This window comes from Microdochium trichocladiopsis (genome assembly GCF_020744255.1).
Source record: "Microdochium trichocladiopsis strain MPI-CAGE-CH-0230 chromosome Unknown B0I36scaffold_9, whole genome shotgun sequence".
Taxonomy (NCBI): Eukaryota; Fungi; Ascomycota; class Sordariomycetes; order Xylariales; family Microdochiaceae; genus Microdochium; species Microdochium trichocladiopsis.
The window spans coordinates 2,539,492-2,560,461 of record NW_025763552.1 but is presented as its reverse complement, the minus strand read 5'-3'; the positions used below and the strand labels follow the sequence as shown (position 1 = coordinate 2,560,461).

General features: G+C 54.0%; 5 protein-coding genes across 5 annotated transcripts; 2 read left to right on the top strand and 3 right to left on the bottom strand.

Annotated features, from left to right (window-relative positions):
- Positions 1 to 500: 500 nt before the first annotated feature.
- B0I36DRAFT_434659 (uncharacterized protein) lies at positions 501 to 2,662 on the top strand. The gene is made up of 2 exons (XM_046162723.1): positions 501 to 1,829; positions 2,272 to 2,662. Exons 1-2 carry the CDS (start codon positions 990 to 992, stop codon positions 2,488 to 2,490), a joined length of 1,059 nt encoding a protein of 352 aa, XP_046008753.1. The 5' UTR covers positions 501 to 989; the 3' UTR covers positions 2,491 to 2,662.
- A 2,816-nt stretch (positions 2,663 to 5,478) lies between these two features.
- On the bottom strand, positions 5,479 to 6,568 carry B0I36DRAFT_353351 (uncharacterized protein; the record flags this gene model as incomplete). The annotated part of the gene is made up of 2 exons (XM_046157198.1): positions 5,479 to 5,547; positions 6,074 to 6,568. The coding sequence occupies 2 exons, from the start codon at positions 6,566 to 6,568 to the stop codon at positions 5,479 to 5,481; spliced, it is 564 nt and encodes a 187-aa protein (XP_046008752.1).
- On the bottom strand, positions 6,542 to 7,251 carry B0I36DRAFT_332669 (uncharacterized protein; the record flags this gene model as incomplete). The annotated part of the gene is made up of 1 exon (XM_046155148.1): positions 6,542 to 7,251. A coding segment is annotated over one exon (516 nt), but the record flags the coding sequence as incomplete, so codon positions are not given.
- Positions 7,252 to 14,714: 7,463 nt separating this feature from the next.
- Positions 14,715 to 15,551, top strand: B0I36DRAFT_376841 (mitochondrial chaperone BCS1; the record flags this gene model as incomplete). The annotated part of the gene is made up of 1 exon (XM_046160497.1): positions 14,715 to 15,551. The coding sequence occupies one exon, from the start codon at positions 14,715 to 14,717 to the stop codon at positions 15,549 to 15,551; it is 837 nt and encodes a 278-aa protein (XP_046008750.1).
- A 732-nt stretch (positions 15,552 to 16,283) lies between these two features.
- B0I36DRAFT_434656 (uncharacterized protein) lies at positions 16,284 to 18,002 on the bottom strand (the record flags this gene model as incomplete). Its single annotated transcript, XM_046162722.1, has 5 exons — positions 17,227 to 18,002; positions 17,120 to 17,174; positions 16,761 to 17,068; positions 16,477 to 16,711; positions 16,284 to 16,378 (listed from the first exon to the last, which is right to left on the bottom strand). Exons 1-5 carry the CDS (start codon positions 17,635 to 17,637, stop codon positions 16,284 to 16,286), a joined length of 1,104 nt encoding a protein of 367 aa, XP_046008749.1. The 5' UTR covers positions 17,638 to 18,002.
- Positions 18,003 to 20,970: the final 2,968 nt, after the last annotated feature.

Below are 20,970 nucleotides of genomic sequence, written 5' to 3'. Positions count from 1 at the left end.
CGGTCGATTGCTCTGTTCCTCGCTCTCTCGGTACCTAGAATCTGCCCCGGCAGAAGCTCTTTACTTGCGTAGCAGTCCACCGGCCAGCTTTAATACGAGCTAGGAACAGGACAGTACTGACACTACGGCTAAGCTCCATTTACCGTTGCAAACCCTACCCCCGCGCCCCGGGGCGAGAGCGGGCTGCAAGTCGCCATTTCAGGATAAGGTTACTCCGATACGAATCAGCCAGGTGACACTGGCTAGTACACTGTATGGGAATTGACCGTCGACTGTACAAGTCGTCTTGGTCCGAGAAACCCACCACGCTGTTGACACGGGGCAGGCAGCGATCTACGCTCTCTTAAGGAGCATCGTAAACGTTGAGGGCAAAAGAAACCTGCCTAGAGCGGCATGCTCACCACGTTGTGAAGCGGGCGTGTTTGCAACTACGAGTTTGTGACATGGCGTTTTCTCCACTGCTGCTGAACCACCCATTTGTCTCTCCATTGTGGTCCTACCGTTTGACCCCTACCCGACTGATGCATCGCATCCTAGTCCCCGCCAACCCCGCCGCTCCGAGCTGTCGGCACGATCGAGCCCGACCCAGCTGGCATTTTCAGCCCTCCTGTCGCTAATTCACTTTGGTCTTAGGGCTTGGAGTTTCGCCTAATGCCGGCCTTGGTCCCATGGACTGGATTATCCTCCCCGATGTGGGTCAAATTGAGCCGCATGCACACGGGAAGTTTCATGGGCCAGCCAGCCACCTTGCGAACCAACCTCCATTGCCGGGCCAAAACCTTCGTGGAAGTGATCCGTGGATGATCATGTCATTACTGTACCTCTGGCGGGGTAACCTGCACATGCATCAAGAGTCGCTCCACGGCAACGTCTTTAGTGAACCTAGTGCCTTCAGATACCTGTCGAGACAGAAAAGGAGCCCGAGCGCTTCATCCATGCTCACACATCAGGGCCTGATCCTACAATATCCGTAACAACATCGTCCCAATATGGCCGTCAGGCCAGCTTTGGTTTCCAACAACATTATTGAGCAGGGCATGTTCTCGGCCTGCCTGGTCCTTTCACTATTCGCGGTCAACTTCTTTTCCTCCGTCTTCTCACTCATCTTGCAAGTCCTTCTCCTTGTTACCCGCTTGCCCCTCATCTTCATTACCATCGCCGCCTACGGGATACTACTGCAATGGTTCCCAAGTGGGTCCGTTGTTAAGAAGCTTGCTTTATTCATACTGATGGGTATCTCCGGCACGTGGTGGACGGACCTACAAATCGATGGCGTTAGACGTGGCTCGGTAGCCCAACAGCCATCCTGGCGCCTGCCTCAAGGCGGCTCCGTCATCGTGTCATCGGCAACTTCTCCTATCGACGCTGTGTACCTTGCTGCGGCCTTCGATCCTATCTTTACTACATCTTGTCCTGGGACGCGCAAAGTGCGCCGGCTGGGTTTGCTTCAGGCAATCCTACGGGGGTTTCGGCGAATCGGGGATAATCCTCTTGGAGACGCTGCCCTTGGGGAGCTGGAGACCTTGCTTGTGGAACACCCAGCGCGAGTCATTGTGGTGTTCCTGGACTGCCCAAAGACGAACAACAAGGGCCTATTGCCCCGCTTATCAAGCCTAGTCGCCGTTCCCCCTTCCACAAACGCCTTCCGAGTCAGCATCCGGTACACGCCGCCGGACGTGACAACACCGGACCATGGCGGGTGCCTGGCAATCCTCTGGAATGTGCTCTCCAGTCCTCTGCACCTTATCCGAGTGCATATCGCCGACGACGTGAATGTCCACACCGCTTTGTCACAGTCACACAAGACGAACAGCGAGCCTGCTAATTTGGTAGCTCGGCACAACGGAGATGGTCCGAACCGGAGTTCAAGGTCGAGGGTGACACGCCGACGCACAACTAAACGGCCGCTCAGGGTTCTCGGCGTCATTAAAGAATGAGTACAGCAAACAGGCATCAGCCTTGGGTGGTCAGCAAAGGTCGCGGCAGTGGAGGCGACGGGGATGGATTATTAAGCCCGAGCAACAAGAATGTAGGCAGCGCCCGTGGTTGGTACAGATGTAGTTCAACAGAAGAGGATAAAAGAAAGAGACGATGCATGGATGGCCAGAAGGCGTGGTAAATAGCAATGAACATGCCACGGCGCTCGCAGAACGTAGGATATCGTACATTGGGACTGTCGATGAACACCGCCCGTCACGGCGGGAAACTCGTTCCCTGAGCCGGGCTAGGAGGCCTTAATGCCTGTCTCATAGTTTCCTTGCACCGAAATAGTTCGTCTTCCAAGGCCCGGTTCTTCCGCAGGAGCTCCTGGACGATCCTCTCGCGGTTGCCCTTGCCCTTGAGCACCGCAATCTCTCGCTCGAGTCTCCCGATGTGTTCCTTTGTCTTCGTCCGCCTAGCTCGTTGGACCTTCCTGTCGTTGGCTCTCTTGCGCTCCAGTTGCGGCGAATTCACCTTGGTGACTCTCTTCGTGCCTTCTCAATGGTTTAGCTACTTCTATTGCTTCCACCCGAACCCGATTCATGCTCCTGGGCAATCCTAGGGCCTATAGACCGTGACTTGCCCTTACTAAGGTCGAGGCGCTGAGTAGACCCCAGAGACGAGGACTGAGCTCGAGTGGGATGCTCGTATCTGTGCGGATGTCCCTCCTTTACCACGTACGACGGCGCCGATTCAACCAGCAGTTTGGTAGAACATAAAGATGCTGGCCGCGTCAGTTGGAAGTCTTTAGTTGACATCATTCTGTCGTGGTGCATATGGTCTAGGTCGGAAGCAGCCATTTGCACCTGGCCGGGTGCAACGGGACACACGTCCTGGCGATCATGTGCTTCCATGAGCCCTGACGGCAATATAGGAACCAGCCGAGCCTGCGTAACCTGTGGACTCGTTCGCGGTGCGCCACCCTCGAGGGAAGGCCCAGAAGGCGTTGACAAAGGCTGCCGCTAAGGAAGCGCTGGATGTGTCGTCTCGTAAAGCCGTGGCTTCTGACGTTTGTTCGAGTTTCGGGAGCGAGAGCACTCGAAAGTCGTTGCGGCAGCAGAATTAGCTGCTGTGGGAGAAGACGTCGTAGACGCTCTCCTCGAGGGGTCATCCTGCCCTCGAAAGTGAATCTCCGGAAAGACCTGGATATGGAGTAAGCATGACTTCTCTCAGGAAAAGAAGGGGAGGGAGTCGGCGATGAAGGGCGACGGTATGCTCACCTGTCGAATAGAGGGGATAATTTCCCCTTCAAGTTCTGTCCGAGGCCATGCACCGTCAATAGACTGACTGCTATCGTAATAGTGGCCCTTTTTGAGTCCCGGGTGAGAGCACGGTGTCACCATCGGGAGCATTGGCTTGCTGGGTTGATCTTGCCCCGAAGCTAGGATGGGCCACGAATGACCACATCCAACAACGGACAACAAAATCGTTGTCCAATACCCGGGCAGCGGTCAGGTCAGCGCCAACTCGGCATCTAAAGTCGATGCCGCTTGGATTCCCCGGAGGAAGAGCAATTACGGTAATGTTCTGGTGTGGATGCCCACGACGGATGCAGGGTCTGGGGCCTTATCAACAAAAGATCAAGTGGATAGTGATAGTTCCAGGGCTTCGAAAGCCGGTCAAGTTAGAATATCACACGAATATTTAAAATAGCCATCCTCAGCCTCGACGAAAGGAGCAAATGGTAGTTCCATTGTACTAGAAACGTGTAAGGTAGGACCTATCCCCTTGCACGGGGAGTCGGAGTCAAAGTTGGAGAGATGCTGAGGGAACCGGCAAGAAGTTTAACAAGCCAAGATGGTCCAATGCAAACAGTGACTTGAAGGAGCAGAGCTCGGACGAGAAAAAGAGAGGTTCGTCTAGAGTTGGAATGGGAACACTGATGGGATGGTGCAAAATCGAAATGTCCGGAGCAGACCAAAGCCGTGAGTTAGGGGCGAGGAATGGTATGGCAACAGGGTGATCAGGGTGTGCCATCTTCAGGCCACCACTATGGCTTGCCTAAGGGTGATCGGTAGAGGGAGAAGATAGTCTCGCGTCCGTCTTTGCCACTGGCGTGGTCGCATGTGCCAGGGGTTGACGATGCTTCGACGACACAACACGTCAGCCACGACCCCCCCATTTCAAGGCTCTTGCCATGGGGGTGAGGTCATGGTGCTGCATCTCGAAGGTTAAGTTTGGCTCTGTGTGTCCCGGCCGGCAGGTTCACCGTTGTGTTTAGTTGATCACTGCTCCCTCCGTGGAGATGCGGGTGCCATCCATGCCGATCGGTGGATTATTGTGATGCCAGACGCCCAACATATGGAGACGGGAGGAGTACTCACCTGGAAATTTCCAGGCTGCTTAGGTACTTCCAGCTGTGGCACATTTGCCCACGTTCCTGCATTTCTTAGTCCAAAGACATCGCCAGCATGTATACAGCTGCGGCTGCTGAGGCTGCTGGTACAGCTGCGGCTGCTGAGAGGACTGGGAGGACTGAGAGGGCTGCGGTTGTTCAGAGTGTTGTAACGGCTGCGACTGCGGCGACACCTGAGCGTGCTGCAGCTGCTGAGCGTGCGGCTGCTGTAGCTGCTGAGCGTGCTGTGGCGGCTGAGCGTGCAGCGGTTGCTGCGACTGGGATTGCTGGAACAACGGTGGGTTTTGCATCGGCATCTGTTGGAACTGGGGATTTGCCTGGGGCTGCTGAAAGGGTTGCATCGCTTGGTGCGGGGCACCCATGGTCTGGGCACCGATGTGGAGTAACGAAGGAAATCTGGCAGTGTTCCTCAGGCCCTCCAATGCTTCTGTGCTGCCAGGTCCCTTTCAAACACTCTTGGACGGGCGATCAAATTTATATGCAATGCATCAACTCAGTCGACCTCTCAATCTGGCCTTTTTCGCTATCGCGATAATTGTCATGATCATGCAAGCAAATGTTGGGTCTAACATGTTGGTTGTGCACGCTAGTATGGGAGTGAAGCAGCCAGAAGTGGCCTTGTTCCATGACCGGTGGCGGGAGAACCTGGTCACATACAGGGTTGCCCTTGCGCATGAGAAAACCCGAGGTCCGCCAAAACCGAACATGCCGTGCCCGGAGACCTCCGGCAGTATCTGTGCGATATGCGCAACGCTCAAATTGGTGTAAGATTGGTACTGTAGCATTCTGTGAAATGCAGAACAAGGAGAACAAGCTTAAAGAAATGGAAGCAGAGAGGCATTGATGAACTAGTGAATCAAGCACTAGCTGTGCCATGGCCATACTCTCAAGCACCGTACAAGAGGACAATGCAGGGGCCTTGCACTTACATAATTTTTGCGCTGACTCCACCAGTTCAATCTGTGGAGATACGCAGCGATTGACATAATAGTCCGAACAGTGTCCTTCTAGGCCCTTCGGCTATCGCGGCAAGGGCCAATTTCACCGAAGTCTGGCTCGATTTGCCTATGAGAGACTAGTGGCTACCAGCCTCGCAAGAATAGCAATGACCAGGCCAGCACACTCAAAAGTTTCCAACGTGGTCAAGAGCGGAAGTACCAGAAAGGAGCCACTTCTGGGGCAATGGTCTCTGCCCCCAGTCTGAGGTATGGCTATCAGGCGGGATAACTACCGTATCATGAAGTATTCTCATCGTGCAGGGGCCTCCTCGTGCATGCTACCAGTCGTAGGTTCCTTCAAGCATCTCATCCTGCATGGTGCCCTGTGGCGCGCACGGTGTTCGCCTGGTGCTGCAACTCCTTGAAGCACACCACCTGACCAGGGTTATCGCCGCGAAAGCTTTCCGTGCACACAGTAAGAGTCAGATGCATGCAACATGTACTTGGTTGGCTAGAGGCTCACGAATCCTTATGGGTCGTCATAATGGTTGGTTTGCAAGCGCCAACATTGTGCTAGGAATGTGCTTGCACCTTACTTATAAAGGCTGGGTGGCACCTACCCCATCTGCTACAGCGTATTGTTGTCACAATCAGCCACATTATGGCCGCTCGTCGCCTCCCCGCGGAGCTGTGGACTGGGATTCTCCGCCTGTGCAGTGCCGAGAATATCCTCGACTGGGCCAGTCAGCCGTGCTTCTTCCGGGAATATTGCCGATATCTTCTGTTCGAGGAGACGTACTGGATCGAGCAGTTCCGTTGGGATAATCACGAGCGGTGGAAGTATTGGGCGGGGTGGTCCTTCAGTTGTGCGGTATCTGGAGATCTTGCAAGGTTCCTGCTTCAACGTCCAGGTACAGTCATCTCCACTCTCCACTACTAGCTCCTGGCGAGCGTGAACAGTCCTCTGACATTCAATCAGTCCTGACAGCGCGTTGTCAGATATCCCTGTTCGAAGATGGAAACGGCCAGCCAAGAGCCTGTCGCAATTCTGTGGTGGAGTGTTGCTGGTGGGAGCCTCGGCACCCTGCACAAGAAAAGTCGGTTCGCTGGACTCACCGGCCATGTAATGAGACAGGCGTCTGTCTTTGTGCACGATCCAAAGAATGTCTGTGGGACGTTGCGAGGCCTTACTACCGGATTGAGGAATCATTGGACTTGCTATGCTGCTGTCGCAGGCGACGTCGAGTAGGCAGTCCGTGCCCATTAGCAGACGGGTTCCATGACTGGTATACATGTGAGGACAAGGCACTGTTTGAGGTTGCCCTCGAAGAGCAGAGAGTATTTACGGCTAAGACAAAAGATATATCCTAGTAGTCTTAGCTACAGAGCAGCGTAACATTCGATCCACAGACTAGTACTTCAAATTGTGACCACATCGTCGCCATGATCCTGAGGTTTTGAAGCGCGACCTCTCTTAATGACTGGTGGGTTCGAACGAAGAACTCAACGTCCGAGTTAACAACAGTCGAGTTCTGAAGCCTTAGGCATTCCAGATTGCCGGTCACGACTTTCCTTAACAGAGCTAAAGAAGGAGAATCCAGGTGAAAGTTCCTCATATGAGCCAGGAGGAGTGGCGGGGCTGAATTCAGATCGAGTAGATTCATCCGGCCGCTGATCTGTATATGCGAGATATATCCAAAATTGTTAAGCAGCCCGAGGATCCTCACAACGGTAGAACCGAACGAGCGTCCTTGAAGCATCTGCAGCCATGCACGATGGCTAAGATGCTCCGGCATAGATATCGCCTCAAGTCGAAGGTCGTCAGTAAGCGTGATCCGTGATAGGTGTGGTAGTCTGTTTAAAATAGCCTCGAGATCTTCTATATAGGATATACGCGTCTCTTCAGTGAGTATATCGTTGCCCCAAATTCGCATAGGCGAGATGTCGTCTCGGACAATTCCCTCTGGCGTGTCGAGTGAGGTAGCCTGTATTTCTGCTTCTATTTCGGTGCTACTTAACCATTGGCTACACTTGATGGTTAAGTGCTTTGTATAGCCAACAAAGGCTACATGTCGGTCCGCAAATCTGGAGAACTGTTGTAAGGAGGAGACTGAATGGGATACGAAGAGACGTCTGGCATGCTGTTGCCCGGCGATCGCGGCGAGGGGCTTGCAGACTAGTCTTAAATTACCGATATCTATAGGCGTTTCTACCTCCTCGAGGACAGCCACGACTAGCTCGACTGGCAACATGAGCATGGTGAGAGAGGAGTGTGACAGTAAGAGCTTCGAGCTGCAGAGCCCGGACGAACGCCGCCTTTTATTTCAGCCCCACTCGTCCGCGATCCCCGCAGCTGAAAACAGAATGAAGTAATGAGGTTTCTGTTTCCTGATCTGAAGGGCTCGGATTCTGCTACATATAACAAGCCCTACCGACGACCTACAAAGACTCCCCAGTCTCGTTGAGGAGAGGCACAGTCTCGCACGGCATTCCTTCGGCATAAGCTTGGCAAGCAAGAAAGGTGCATGGACGCGGCGGAAAGGCATATTGGCGTCTGCGCGCGATGTCCTACCCACCAATGCATTCGGAAGCCATACACGCAAAGTATCAACGAGCTCTACAATCCCAACCAAGTCGTAGCTTAGGACTGTGTATAGAATGTTCGGTACTGTACTATTTCTTGTCGATACGACCTGGACTTCCCCTCTATTTTTGGCTTCTCTGAGCTCATCACACCTCCATAATCCTTTGGTCCCGCCTGGGGACGCACATACTGGCCGCCAGAATTTTGGGTGGGTTCCGTTTCCAACCTCAGGCCGTGAAGCTCCAGGACCGCCGCGTTGCGTTTCTTGTCGAGCCTCATTGGACCAGTTGCCAATCCGCCCTAGATTGAATAGGCCTGATGTGGCGCGATATATGGAGCCATTAATGGCTTAATTAGGCAGATTCTAGCTTTCACAGCGTAAATAGGGGTCCGAACTCTCGTCCTTACGAGCAAGTACCTGCCATGAGACTCACGTATCCTTCTCATCTACCTTCGCGCGATCCATGGTCAGCCAAGATGCAACACCCATATTATACACAATTACCTGAAGGCTACACTCCCGTCGACGATGAAGAAGGCATTACACAGCTTTTGGACTGGGTTTATGGCAGGCTGCCTGAATTGCAGGACGATTATATCGAACAAAGCGCTCAATACTTGATGAGTTCGTTACAACAAAGCCGCTCTCCGATGTCGGCCAAATGGAACGAAGCTAGCGCCGTAGCTTTAGTCCTTCGCGGACGCTTCGAGGACGCGGACAAATATATCGAGCAACTCAGCAAGCAACTGACCGCATCGAAGCAACACTTCCCAGAACGAACCCTCTTGGCAGAAGCCCGGAGCGGTTCACGGCATCGATTCGAAGCTGCTCTGTATCGCCTGACCAGACACCCCTCCCGTGATGTCCTCCGATTGTCCTGCATCTGTGCAGCAGCACATGGAGATATTGAACTCTTGGAATATCTGGACGAGGAGTTCCACTGTGTGGTCGAGGATCGCAGCCTGGCAACACCGATGGATAATGCAATTGACAGTGGGCAGTGGGCAGCAGTCCAACACCGCCTTATCGAAGGGGCAAACACCTGCCCACTCGAGGAGGTGCTGGCGGTTCGAGCTATACAAGTCGGGCAGCTAGGAGTGCTCCGCTTCCTAGCACAGTGTTCAAGCTTACCATCGGTGTACTCCAGAGGCACACTCCTCATTCAGTATGCCATGATGTTGGATGATCGCAAGCAGAGAGAAGATATGATCGAGTCTCTTGTCAGAGATTTCCACGTCGATGTCAACGTTTTAGGCCGTGACGGAACGGCACTTCACATCGCAATCCAGTCCGAAGAGATAGACACAGTGGACCTGCTGCTTAACCTTGGCGCGGATGTCCATGTAAGAGATCATCTAGGACAGGATGCTCTCGAGTACGCAATCTCTCACAATAAACGTTTCCGTCCGCGGCTTGCACAGCTATCAAGATACACCGGATTGGCGATCGACGCTGAGAAAAGGCGGCTCGCCGCGCGTATCATCCAGTCACAGACACACTCGATCATTCGACATCTCTGCGCTCTGGTCAGCGACAGCTCGATCGACACGAAGGTGGAGCAGAAACTAGACACTGTTGAGCATGCATGGCGATCTTGCAATATCGAAGAGGAGCTCACCATGATATGGGCTCGCAATCTATCACTGGCGGCTTTGCAATGGTACATCGTCGAAGTTGAGGCCAAGGGGGTCGTCGAAGATTACATGGTCGCAGCAGAGGTGACAGTGGCGGTTGCAGGCCGTGACTTCTGCGCATACAACATGATGTTGGTGCCGGACGTCCAGGAGCCGGCATCCCGGGTCTGTGACTCCATTGAAACAGTGCCTTCCGAAGCAGCCCAGATTGTGGCAAGGTATTTCATGCCGACTCATGTACACCTCCATGAGAAGCTCGGGCGGGAGTTGATGAAGAGGCTCTCAGATGGTGCACTGCGCGCCCTCAGCTCCATTATCTGTTCTCCTGCATTCTGTTTTCAGCTACAGGGATTGCGGACGAGTGGGGCGGAAATAAAAAGCGGCTAACGTCCAGGCCCTTGCAGGCTGCGCTGTTCGAAGCTCTTACCGCCAAGCACTGAACCCCACCCGGGCATGTTCGGAAACGCCCGTGTGCTTCCCCGGCCCCTGTTCTGTCTGCTCTCAGCATCAACCGCCAGGACGGGGCCTGCTGACGGAAGGCGTTGAGGTACTTGCGCCCTAGTCCTGCCACAAGCGCGAACCAGCAGCAATGCCTGCCGCCTGCAGCACGGCATCACCCTTGACTCGACAGCCCAGCCACCCAGTGGTCTGAGGACCACCCTCCACGGGCAGATGCAGTGGCACTAGGCTCGACAGATCATATCTGCTTTGGTTGCACTCGCCGCGCCCCTGATATGGGGGTGGCCTTGCTGTGTGATATGGGCCAGCCAATGAAGCTCGTTGATCCAATAAAGGACGGCCTCTCCCAAGGGCAGAGCACCATTCACAATAGAGCAATATATGTACGACAAAGCCTCGTCTCCGCTGTGCAGTTTTCCCATTCACGACCACTTCTGCAATCGCCGCCCCGCATGTATTATTATCCTCAAGATCGCACTGCCCCGGCGGAGCCAACATTCTTGGTATTCACGCTGCTTCATCCAGATGCCAAAAACTTTCCAGCTTCGCCGTGCTACATCGTGGGAGTACTTCGTCGTGGAGAGGTTCCCATCAGCCGCCACACTATCAGTTTCATCAACCTCCACAGTAGGAGTTTCCCAAACTTCCGGCCCATTATCAAGTCAAGATTCCTCTTCCTCCCAAACGGATTGAGCTGTTCACCTTTTCGGTGTCCCTTTTTGGACCAGAACCTCTTCACGACTTCGGTGAAATCACAATCAGCACCACCCAGGGAGTGTCCGAGCTGTGGCTGAATGCCAGAGAACTCACCAGCTGGATCAAATCGGCCCAATCGTGTAGCGGTGTTAGTGTTGCATGCACCACGGACTACCCATCGTTGTTGACAATCAACCTGCCAGAACCTCCACTGGCATTACCAGCATCTCAACTCACGATTTTGCGGGCTGACGACGAGGGCTGCCGAACCCTCCCACATGACTTGTCAAGCCTTCAGGAGATCGCCGAGTGCGAACGCAATGCCCAGTCTGAACTGTTCGGAGTGGTACAGCAACTTTACAATGAACTCTCATCGATGCTCTCTCGCGCCACGCCGCAGCCAACAATGCCAATGCCCCCTCTGGAGCGCAGACCCGATCATCCCAGAGGCAGGCGTGATCCCACCCAAGAGCGCCTCCCAGCCCCAGAGCAATAGGGTGGACAAGAAGGCTGAAATAACCAAGAAAAGGCCACAGGGGATTTTTCACAGCTCGAAGGTAGGTCCGAGTTAATGGCAGATACTCCTGGCTGTTTCTGTATGCCGACAGAGACTAACAGACAAGTTTATGTGCAGACCCAGGAAGAGATCTTACGCGGAGTGGATGAGCTGCTGGGACCTGCCTGGCCTCGATATCCATAGATTAGCAAAGCACCACCGGACACTAGAAACACAAGGCATTTCATCTCGATGTTCTCGGGCTTGCATCATTTCGAAGCCATCTGCAACACTGCGTACATCTCTGCATCTCCTCACCAACTGCGAATCGCTTCTGACTCTGCGAGAGCAGTGCACAGGTGCATGCATACGACCTGCCCATGCGGCTGCATGGTAGGTAACTTCATGCATGCTGCGCAGACCGTGTATCTTCGATTATGAGTGAGCTCCTACGAGCCAATGACAATATGTCACGAGGCAACAAGCGCGGATTTCTTGTCGAGCACTAAAAGACACTTGCCCATGTATCATGCAGCGTCTGTTCTGCCTCCGCTTCGTCTGCGCAAAAACCAAAACCTCAGCTGTCGCGCAGGTCACCGCTATCAGCACAAGCACAGTGGTTCTTCTCAATGCCATAAATACAGGCCCAGTGGAGCAGTTCGCATCGACGTCCCAGGTGTCCAGGTGCCAGGACGTCAGAAGAGTGGGGCCTACGCCGAATGAGGAAGGAATGATCTGGGCTTGTCATTCCTTCCTGATCCGGTAATTAGAGGGAACCACTGTGGAACGACTTTTCGCTGGGACCCACTCAGCGTGTTGGCACTTTTGACAGGCGGGTGGCATGGTAGCGCAGCAGTCGGCCAAGACCGGCCAAGACTTATTCTTGCTCTGGCATAAGCTGCATCAGACTTGGCCGTCCTTGGGTTGGCAGATCGTGCATCAACGAGCAGATCTCACGATCTGGGGGACCTTGCATCCAACCCGGTGAAGAGTTCACTGCACGCAGCTGGAGAGTTCCAGTAAGCTGAAGCTCATACAGCGCTCTGGTCTGTCGGTTTCCTGCAAACCGATGAGGGGACGAGGTTCTTGGAGAGATGGTGCTGACGAGGCAGCTTCAGTTTTCGCCGCACGTAGCAAAAGCCTCATGGTCAGTACGCAGCCCATGACCATCGTTCCGAGTATGCAGGGACCCTCTGCTTCGCTTGTACTATAAAACCTTAAACTAGAAGGCGCGTGTCCTTTGACTGCTCCAGGCACCAGACTTTGCGGCAAACAGGTGAACATGCTCCTCCCAATGTGTGAGACAAGGACTTCAGTGGCATGGCGCGACATTGTGAACGCTGTCTGCTTTGCACTAGCTGAGATGGTAGTGGCAGCCGCCACCCGTCAGTAGCTTGGATCGATCGGGGTCACCTGAACTTAGACCCCAGTCCAAGCATGGATGAACTTGGCCGTGTCAGGCGGGAACATAAGACGCTAAGGAGATGATACCCTGTGAGTACTCTCACGCATGACAAAGCATTTCATCGCTTTGACCTGAGAACGTTTAATTCGACTTCGAGTGCCCGCAAGAAGCCGACTGACTTCTCTACCTCCCATCTTGCGTCCACGCAGCGACACCGAGCTGATAAAAAGACAATGTAAGGCTGCTGCTGGAGAAGAGACTAAGGGGGTTTGTATGGGAAGGTTCGCCGCCCGCATATCGTTCTACTCGGGGGTGGCGCCTGACGACTGTCTCGATCTCGCAGCACGGCAGCTCTGGCCTCGTGGAGAGCGTCCGCCTGATTCGACGAATAACTCTGAATGAGACGCTGCAGGGCTTGACGGTGCACGCACAGAGCCGCGGAGTGGTGCTGGAAGCAAGAGGCCAAGAGAGCGCCGCTATTCGCTCGAGCCGAGCCGGTTACGGGGAGGCGCAGGGCCAACGTCTGCCGCTGCGGGGCGAAAGCACCACGCAGAGAAGTGCTCTAGGCCAGAGGCTGCACGTTGGGAGTACGGAATGCTTTCTCTGTGCGTGCCAATAGAATTTGACAAAGTCTTTGGCTTGCTCTGGAAATGAATCACCGCTGCCAGGTCTTGCCAAAAGTTCCTTGCAGTCAACTCGGTCAAGGACCAGGGTCGTCCCAACGTGAGCCTCGGAAGGGGGGCACCAGAGCCTTGTCAATCACATCTGCAGCAAGGTTTTGATGGCTAGCCTAAGACTACGTAGCCTTGCCATGATCCTGGCAGACAATATCGCCACGAGAGAGGTGTCCACATGCCGCATCTCAGGACATGCAGGTGGCCCTGTCTAACGGGAGTGTCGAAAGTCGACCAGACCTTTCCTCGTGGGCTAGAGAAGCACGGCCTGATGGGCGCAACAGGACGTACGCACGCGCCCCCTCAGTGGGAGCATGGACCTTGTCTCACTGCCGAGAAAAGGGCCTTAAGGGCCCGGTACCCGATATGCAAGAGGGCAAGGCTGTCACAGTACGACCCTTACCCTTGACGAACACCTCACCGGCCGTCCTTGCCGGTGCCCGACCTGAGCTCGGCTGCATGTCACGTAGTATTCCGGGGCTGGGACGATCCAATAGGATCAGGAGGTCCTGGGCCGGCTAAGCCATCTAGACCGGGGCAGTAAAAGGGAGGCATTCTGTTTGTGGCCTCAAGCATTTTATAAGTATTCTCTCGCACCTTGGTCACTTTCCGCATGCCAGGCGTGGACTTACAGCGTACCGCAACGGCCCTGAAGGCTCATGCCAATCACTATACACAGACTCGACCACGAAGCATCTCTTGTCTCACAAGCCCCGGGATGGACTCCGCCAGCTCTCTGCTGGTGCCAACTGCTTCCAAGCTTTCAACGGAGCTTCACGGGCAATGCCACCATGCGACACAAAATCTGTCACAAGCAGGAATCGGGCATGGCCTCGATGCTCTGCTCCAGAGCCTCCTCGGCATCAGTCCTCTCTCCAGCATCGGTTCTCTCTCCAGCATCGCGGCCTGGCTCGGATTTGACACAAGAGAGACGCTCGTCATGCTGGTCATCACGTACATGATGTGGAAGCATATCCCCATGCCGCGCTTCACACACAGAGCATCTGCATACCCAGCCACGAAGAGAGGTACTCACATTTGATGAAGTGGCTCCGCTCAAACTCGACTTTTTCACACTCCTTGTTGGAAACCGTGACCAGAGACGACGGAGAGGATGAAGACATGCCAGGCGCAAACCTCAGTGGGACAAGCGAATACTTAAACTTTTCCAACCATGACTACGAGGGGAAAGTGTGCTTGGGCCCCGACTTTGGCACCCACGAGATCTGGTGGGGTTGGCAGCGAATCACGTTAGTGCACGCCCAAAAGGGCGCCGGATCCGGGGATGGGGGACCACGTGAAACACGGACCATTACCATCAAATGTCTGTCGCGTAATCGAGGCTGTCTCGATAGGCTGCTCAACCACGTATCGTCCGAGTTCAAGGCGGCCCAAAAGGGAGGCACGCTCATCAGAACGCCTGCAGCCGATCACTATCGCCGTTTTGGTCCTGACCCATGGCGCACAGCGGTCACCCGACCCGTGCGCGACATGAAGACTGTTATCCTCGAGAGCGCCCTGAAGGAGCTTACCCTCAAGGACATGAACAACTACCTCCACCCAAAGACCCCGGGTTGGTACGCAAAGCGCGGCATTCCTCTGCGGAGAGGCTATCTATTCTCTGGGCTACCCGGAACGGGAAAGACTTCGTTTTGCCTTGCCCTAGCTGGGGTTTTCGGCTTGACAATCCACATTCTTTCGCTGAATGACGCTTCCTTGACTGAAGAAGACTTGAATATGCTATTCTCGAAGCTGCCGCCGCGCTGTATAGTGTTACTTGAGGACATTGATACGGCTGGACTCAGTCGATCTGGCAACAAATCGGATTCCCCGAGTGTTGAAGGCGGGCTGTATAAGTCAAGAAAGCAAGGCATATCACTGTCTGGCCTGCTCAATGCCATCGACGGCGTGGCCTCGCAGGAAGGCCGCGTGCTCATCATGACGACGAACGCTCCTGAGAAGCTGGACCAAGCACTGGTTCGGCCAGGAAGGGTGGACCTTCACATCAAGTTCAACAAAGCCACATGCGCACAAGCTCAAGAGCAGTTCGTAATCATGTTTCAGAGAGACGAGAAAGGGCCCATGTCTCGTGCATCGCCCGGGGCGCAAGGAAACCAGCACCGCCATGATTTCCCTGACAACACGGTTAATGAAGACCAGCTTCGCATTGCGGCGAAGGAGTTTGGCTCCAAGATCCCTGAGGGGCAGCTCAGTCCCGCCCAGATTCAGGGATTTTTGATTCAACACAGAGATGACCCGATGCGTGCTGTGCGGGAGGTTGCTGATTGGGTGGAAGAGACACGGAATGGTTCACTTCAACTCCTTTGAAAGTTGCGCTCAGCGTATTGGGTGCAAAGGTGCTGCTACGGGTCGCCGAACAGTCAGCCGGCTGAGGATCTTTTGATTGGGAGGGAGGATCCAACAGCGTTTTCGAGAGAGCATTCACGCGACGTGGAGCTGGCTGTGCGGCTGCATGCTCGAAGCGAGGGCATACTGTTCATTGACGTTGCGTTCTATGAAATGGGCGGATATTTGATGAGATTATGAAATAACCTTGCTCCGTCGAAGAAGAATCTCCTGTGGGAGCAGCCTGTCGAGATCGAGCCGGCCCGTGTAGACCTGAAGATAGCGATTAAACCCCAGTTGACCCGCACTGGTGCGGCCGCTTTGACAGTTCGCCTTCAACCCGGCGGCTCGCTGCATGCTGTGAGCATCATGCTGGCCGGTCGCATGTGACGAGGCAGCGATGCGGCGTAGCTGCAAGATGTTCCTCAGACAGGCAGGTATTGCGCCGAGAGGAGATGTCAGCGGCACATCCAGGCCATCGAGCTGCAATCCTTGCTCTTATGTGCAGTCCGGCGAGTCGAAGTGTTTTGGCAAAGCTTGCACAGCCATGCTGACAACTCAATGACAATCATCACCTTGCGCATCTCTCGATACCTTTTTTGGCAGAGAATTCATGGTATGTGGACCCGGTTGCGTGGCTGCATGCTTTGAGCGAGGACAACAATGTTGATTTACGTTGCATTCTAGGAACGGGGTCGATACTTGAGGAGAAAACTATGAGCTTGCCTTGTTGAAGAAGTTCCAGTCGGAACAGCCCGTGGAAGGCATGCTGAGCGTTTCGACTGAGCCAGTGGGTGTAATCATGGAAGCTAGGTAAGCCACGTGAATCGACTGTTGAAGAGGATCACTGCTACAGACATTCCGTTGAGAGGATGCTTTCTGTCCAGATCCCACAAAGCAACCTTACGAACAAGGCCCCCCCATATCTCTTCACAAGAGGGAACTTTCCAAGCGTGGTCCTCCGCCCAGTCCTTCTCACCCACCCACTTTTCGAGTCCAATCACACGGTCTTCGCCGACCTCTTTGTCTTTGATCATATCCGCTCTTGTGATGTTTTGCATCTTGGCCTTAAGCATCAATAAATTGATGGCCACTTCCATACTCTCCTCGATGGCGCCAACCCATGACTGCTTCGGGATTGCCTTTATCGCAGTTAGCGAAGTTGCGGGAGAATGTGTCTGATAAACCTACCTCTTGACCTTTCTCGCGTGCGCGTCGGTTCCTATCCTTCAGTACCACTTCCGATCTGTATGCCCAGCCAACTACTATGAGGTTCGCGAGATATAGACCCATCGCGCTACGATCCAGAAGGATCTCCCAAAAGAGGTCGCGAACTTTCTTGAGTAGTTCCTCCATGCGGCCGTCCTCGATTTTATCTACTGCGCCCGTAGCAAGTCGAGGTGTGGGACATTTGCCGGCAAGTCTTTCTGCATCCCACGGCAAGGGCTGGATCCCGAGCTTCTCTTCGCTGATAATGAATCCAGACCCAGTCTTGAAGTCTTGAAATGGTTAGTACGTTGACTGTATCTGAAAAGAGAGATCATACATACGGGTTCCAAAATCGTACTCCACCAGGAGCGGCAAGCGGTCGTGGTACTTGGTTCTCTAGTCGAGGAGTCAACGTGAGGCGTTAGAATAGGGTGGGGGTTTACGCTACTTTCTCCTCATGTAACTTCACAAAGATCTTCATGGGATACGATCCATGTGAGGACTTCGCCCATGGGAGTGCGTGGGTTTCCGACCTGGCCACGAGAGCCTCGAAGACGGCCTTTGGATCTTCAATCGTGTAATTCGGGAGGGGATGTGTTGAAGGCAATCCATTTTTGCTGACGTAGTTCCGATGTAGCGGTTCGCCATCACGAGGAATAACCTCAATCACAGAGAAAACGAGTGATGCTTTCTCGAAAACCTGACCGTCAGGGTCTTCTATGGCGATCTCGATATCTTTCGGAGCTCCAATCTTGTCTTTGTCAGGGACCAGTTGACCTGATTGTTGACGTTCTCTGTTGCCCTTGAGCTCGTTCAAACCCTCCTTGCGATGTAAAATAATTGTATAAAGTGTCTCCATATTGTTACTGTGAAAGGTCCGGGTTTGCTGAGAGATTTGGCAGACGCTGAGATCGGACAAAGAGAAGTACTATCCTTCATGTTCTCCAGGGAAGCTGCTTGCAGATATATGTAGAATTACCGGCAAGCCTGGCTGATTAAGGAGGGGGTGAGGTGGCACGCAGTCGGTGTGACACACCTGCTAGATGACGGTGAGGCGCAATGCTGGTTCTAGCCCAAGACGTCACCCACCAACGCTTCGACAACACTGGCCATGCTCAAAGCTGACAACGACCCATGTCGATCACGCACATGCCAGGGATCGGAAGGCGAGCAGCCCGGGTGGCTGCATTCAATCATTCACCAATAGGGAGATGGACCTGTGTTAATCTTGTGAACCGTTGCGCATGAGCCGAGGAAAGGGGGAGGGGGGGCTGAGACCTTGGTCGTAGGCCGTCAGACCAGCACCAGCCTGGGTCCCCTCACATCAAGGCTCCCATAACCTTGCCAGCAGGTCTAGATCAAGCCGAAAGTCGCGGCAACAGGCCGTAGTGCACCAGGTATACAGGGCTCGGGCTGGGATGCATTTCCGGCATCGTGCATTTAGTGCTACGCTCTTGCAGGGTGTACGTCTGCTTCTAGCCCGATCCGACTCCCACCGGGGACAAGCATCACTCTCCTGATGTGTATCTCCGTGCATAAGGAACCGATAAAACTTGTACGCCACAAGAGCCGTGCGTCTCTTCGTGCTGCGCCATGGTCTCAGTGTTGGTCCGACAACAGCGGTGCCCACCTTTACGCACGCTGCATAAGCCAGGGTCGGGGTGGCTCCTCAAGACGCAGCAAAGGCAGCAGCAAGCTTCATTCTGCAGAGCACATCTCCAGCAGTAACCACGGATATGCTGAGACCAAGCCAATTGAGTTCCGGGCACGGCGGTGGGGAGTGGCGGAACGGCGGTCATCTTCAACCCAGCATTCGCCCTGCAGAGACACGGAAGTCAGGTGGCCCTGAAGCATGCAACAGTGACAGCCTGGCCATGCTGTTTCGCATGTTCACTTGATCGGATCACCTTAGTTGTGGACGTCGACATCAGTTACGCCTGGCGCCCACCAAGGCCTGCAGCCGATGGCAGTCCAAAAGCAGCATCGACTGCAGGCAATGGCGTGCTCACAACAGTGCTACCTGTTGCCATTGTCCTCTTTTTGTTGCCTCTCACCAGTATATCAATCGGGAAATGCGCAATCACTATGCATCTGCAAAACCATGACATGAAGCTAAGGACTATCTCGTCGTGGCTGTCTCCACCCGTACTGCATCAGAACCTTCTAGTCGAATGGCCAGCACCAAGGCCAGCTGTTTCTTGAGAACCTGAGGATTATCTTTGCCTCATGCTCTAATCCCTTCTTAACACCCGGAAGCAAACAGCAATAAACCTCAAGGCACCCCCAGCCACCCAAATGTATTGCTTCGGATAAATCGTAATTGACTCCTTCGGAGAGAAATTCTCTTCATTTGAACACACCAAAAGTGAATCCGGAGAATCAACTCCGCAAGGGAACACGAAGCATACTTGGTCTTTCGGCATTATTACTAAACCATCCTGGAGCCAGATTATGGATGATTTGGGTTTCTCAATGTCCCATCTTTCCTTCGCGGCATAGTGCGTCTTGATTTATCAGCGAAAACTATATGAGAGGGAGGATTGTACTTACAGCTGCTTTTTCCACTTTGATAAGTACCGGCGCATATTCTTCAGGGCACTTGAGGGTGCGGGCAATGAAGCTTTTGAGGATGGGCCGCGCGAATTTTGGTTTCCATGAAAGCCCGTGTATACTGGAGACTCCGAGGCCTGAGTCCTGTAGTGGTTCCCATGATAAACCTTCTTTGTTGAAAGCTTGGACTGCGTCTCGTAGTTTCGCTCCATAATCTGGTGCGAACTTCGACTTTGAAGACTCCATAACGTTGGTGAACAGGCAAGCTGAGGCGAGGCAGGTGAGAAGTAACTGGGAGAAAGGTCGTTGTTCAGAAGACCAGATGCCATGTAGAGGTGGGAGAGTCTTCTTCCCAGGCGTGCATGGCTTTAATACTTAAATTCTCGAATGACCTATCCGAGGTTGATTACGTGCATCGGAGCAGGGAGAGACGTACTACGCAAGCTTCTCGGCTGGGATCCTTGATCCGCACGCGCCCGAGACGGGTGCATTTGTCCCGGGGCGCATCCGGCCTTCCAGCCGCGCAACCGCGTATGCCAAGAATATCTGATTACTCAAGTCGTCTTCAGGGGGAAGACATGTCGGGGTTGGGGAAAGAAGTCGGTCAGATAAAGTGCAAGGCTTACGTGCATGGGTCGAGGCTGCCGGTCTACGTCCAGGACACAATCAACGACCAATATAACAGGGAACGACCCTTGTTAACTGCCATAGCTCGCAAGAGTAGCACGCATTACTACCTGATCTGGCCTTCGTGCATATGTAACTGACAGTACTGTGCGGTATTACACCACATGAGCCTTGCGTGTCCTCGGGCACCCTGGCCCTGCGTCCCCGACGCGCGAGCCAGCCGAGAACTGCAAGATGTAGCCATTGCTAACGCAAGCACTCACCGCTGTTCGATCGGGGCGGCTCGCGGTCAGGTCATGCAGCAGACCTCTGTTGGTTCGGCTTGTCCAGTCCTCCCGGTGCAACCGCCACATCAAATCTGGCTAACCCAAACGAGGTAGTAGGTCGAACTTGGAGAGCAAGGTCAAGACGCAGGAAGACAGGGCAACCGCTACCATGCCGCTGATTTCACGTTCAACTCCTGATAGGCTGCGTGTCTTGGATCACGGCGCCTCCCTGCATGATGCGCGGATGGCCCTGGCCGATCACATGTGGTAAAGCACTGGTGGAGGGGGTAGCTGCAGGATGTTTCTCAGAAAGGCGGCTATTGCGGCGAGAGATGTCAGCGATACAGCCATGCCATCAGGCTTGACGGGTGCTTCTCCATCGGACTTGCCTGCTTGGCGCGAAGTTGCGGCTCGCTGGCTCGCCTGCAGCCGGTGGGACCTCCGAACAGTGAATTTCGGTGACTGCGGTACAGGACGTCAATGCACTCTGCTGAGGCCCTGCGGTTGCGACGCAGTCATGTTGACCGCGGAACTTGTTGAAAGAACTCCGTTCTGCTCAAACACTGGCTTTGGCTGGAGAGTGACTCCTCGGCGGATGTGCAGATGTGTTAAACAACTCAGCGTGCCTTCAACGGGCTGTGACCACGGAAACTTCTCCAGAAAAGCAAGCTCATACAGGTGCGTTCTTGTATTCACTCATTTCATAAATTGAATCGACAATCTACATTGTCAACCTCGCTCAAAGCATG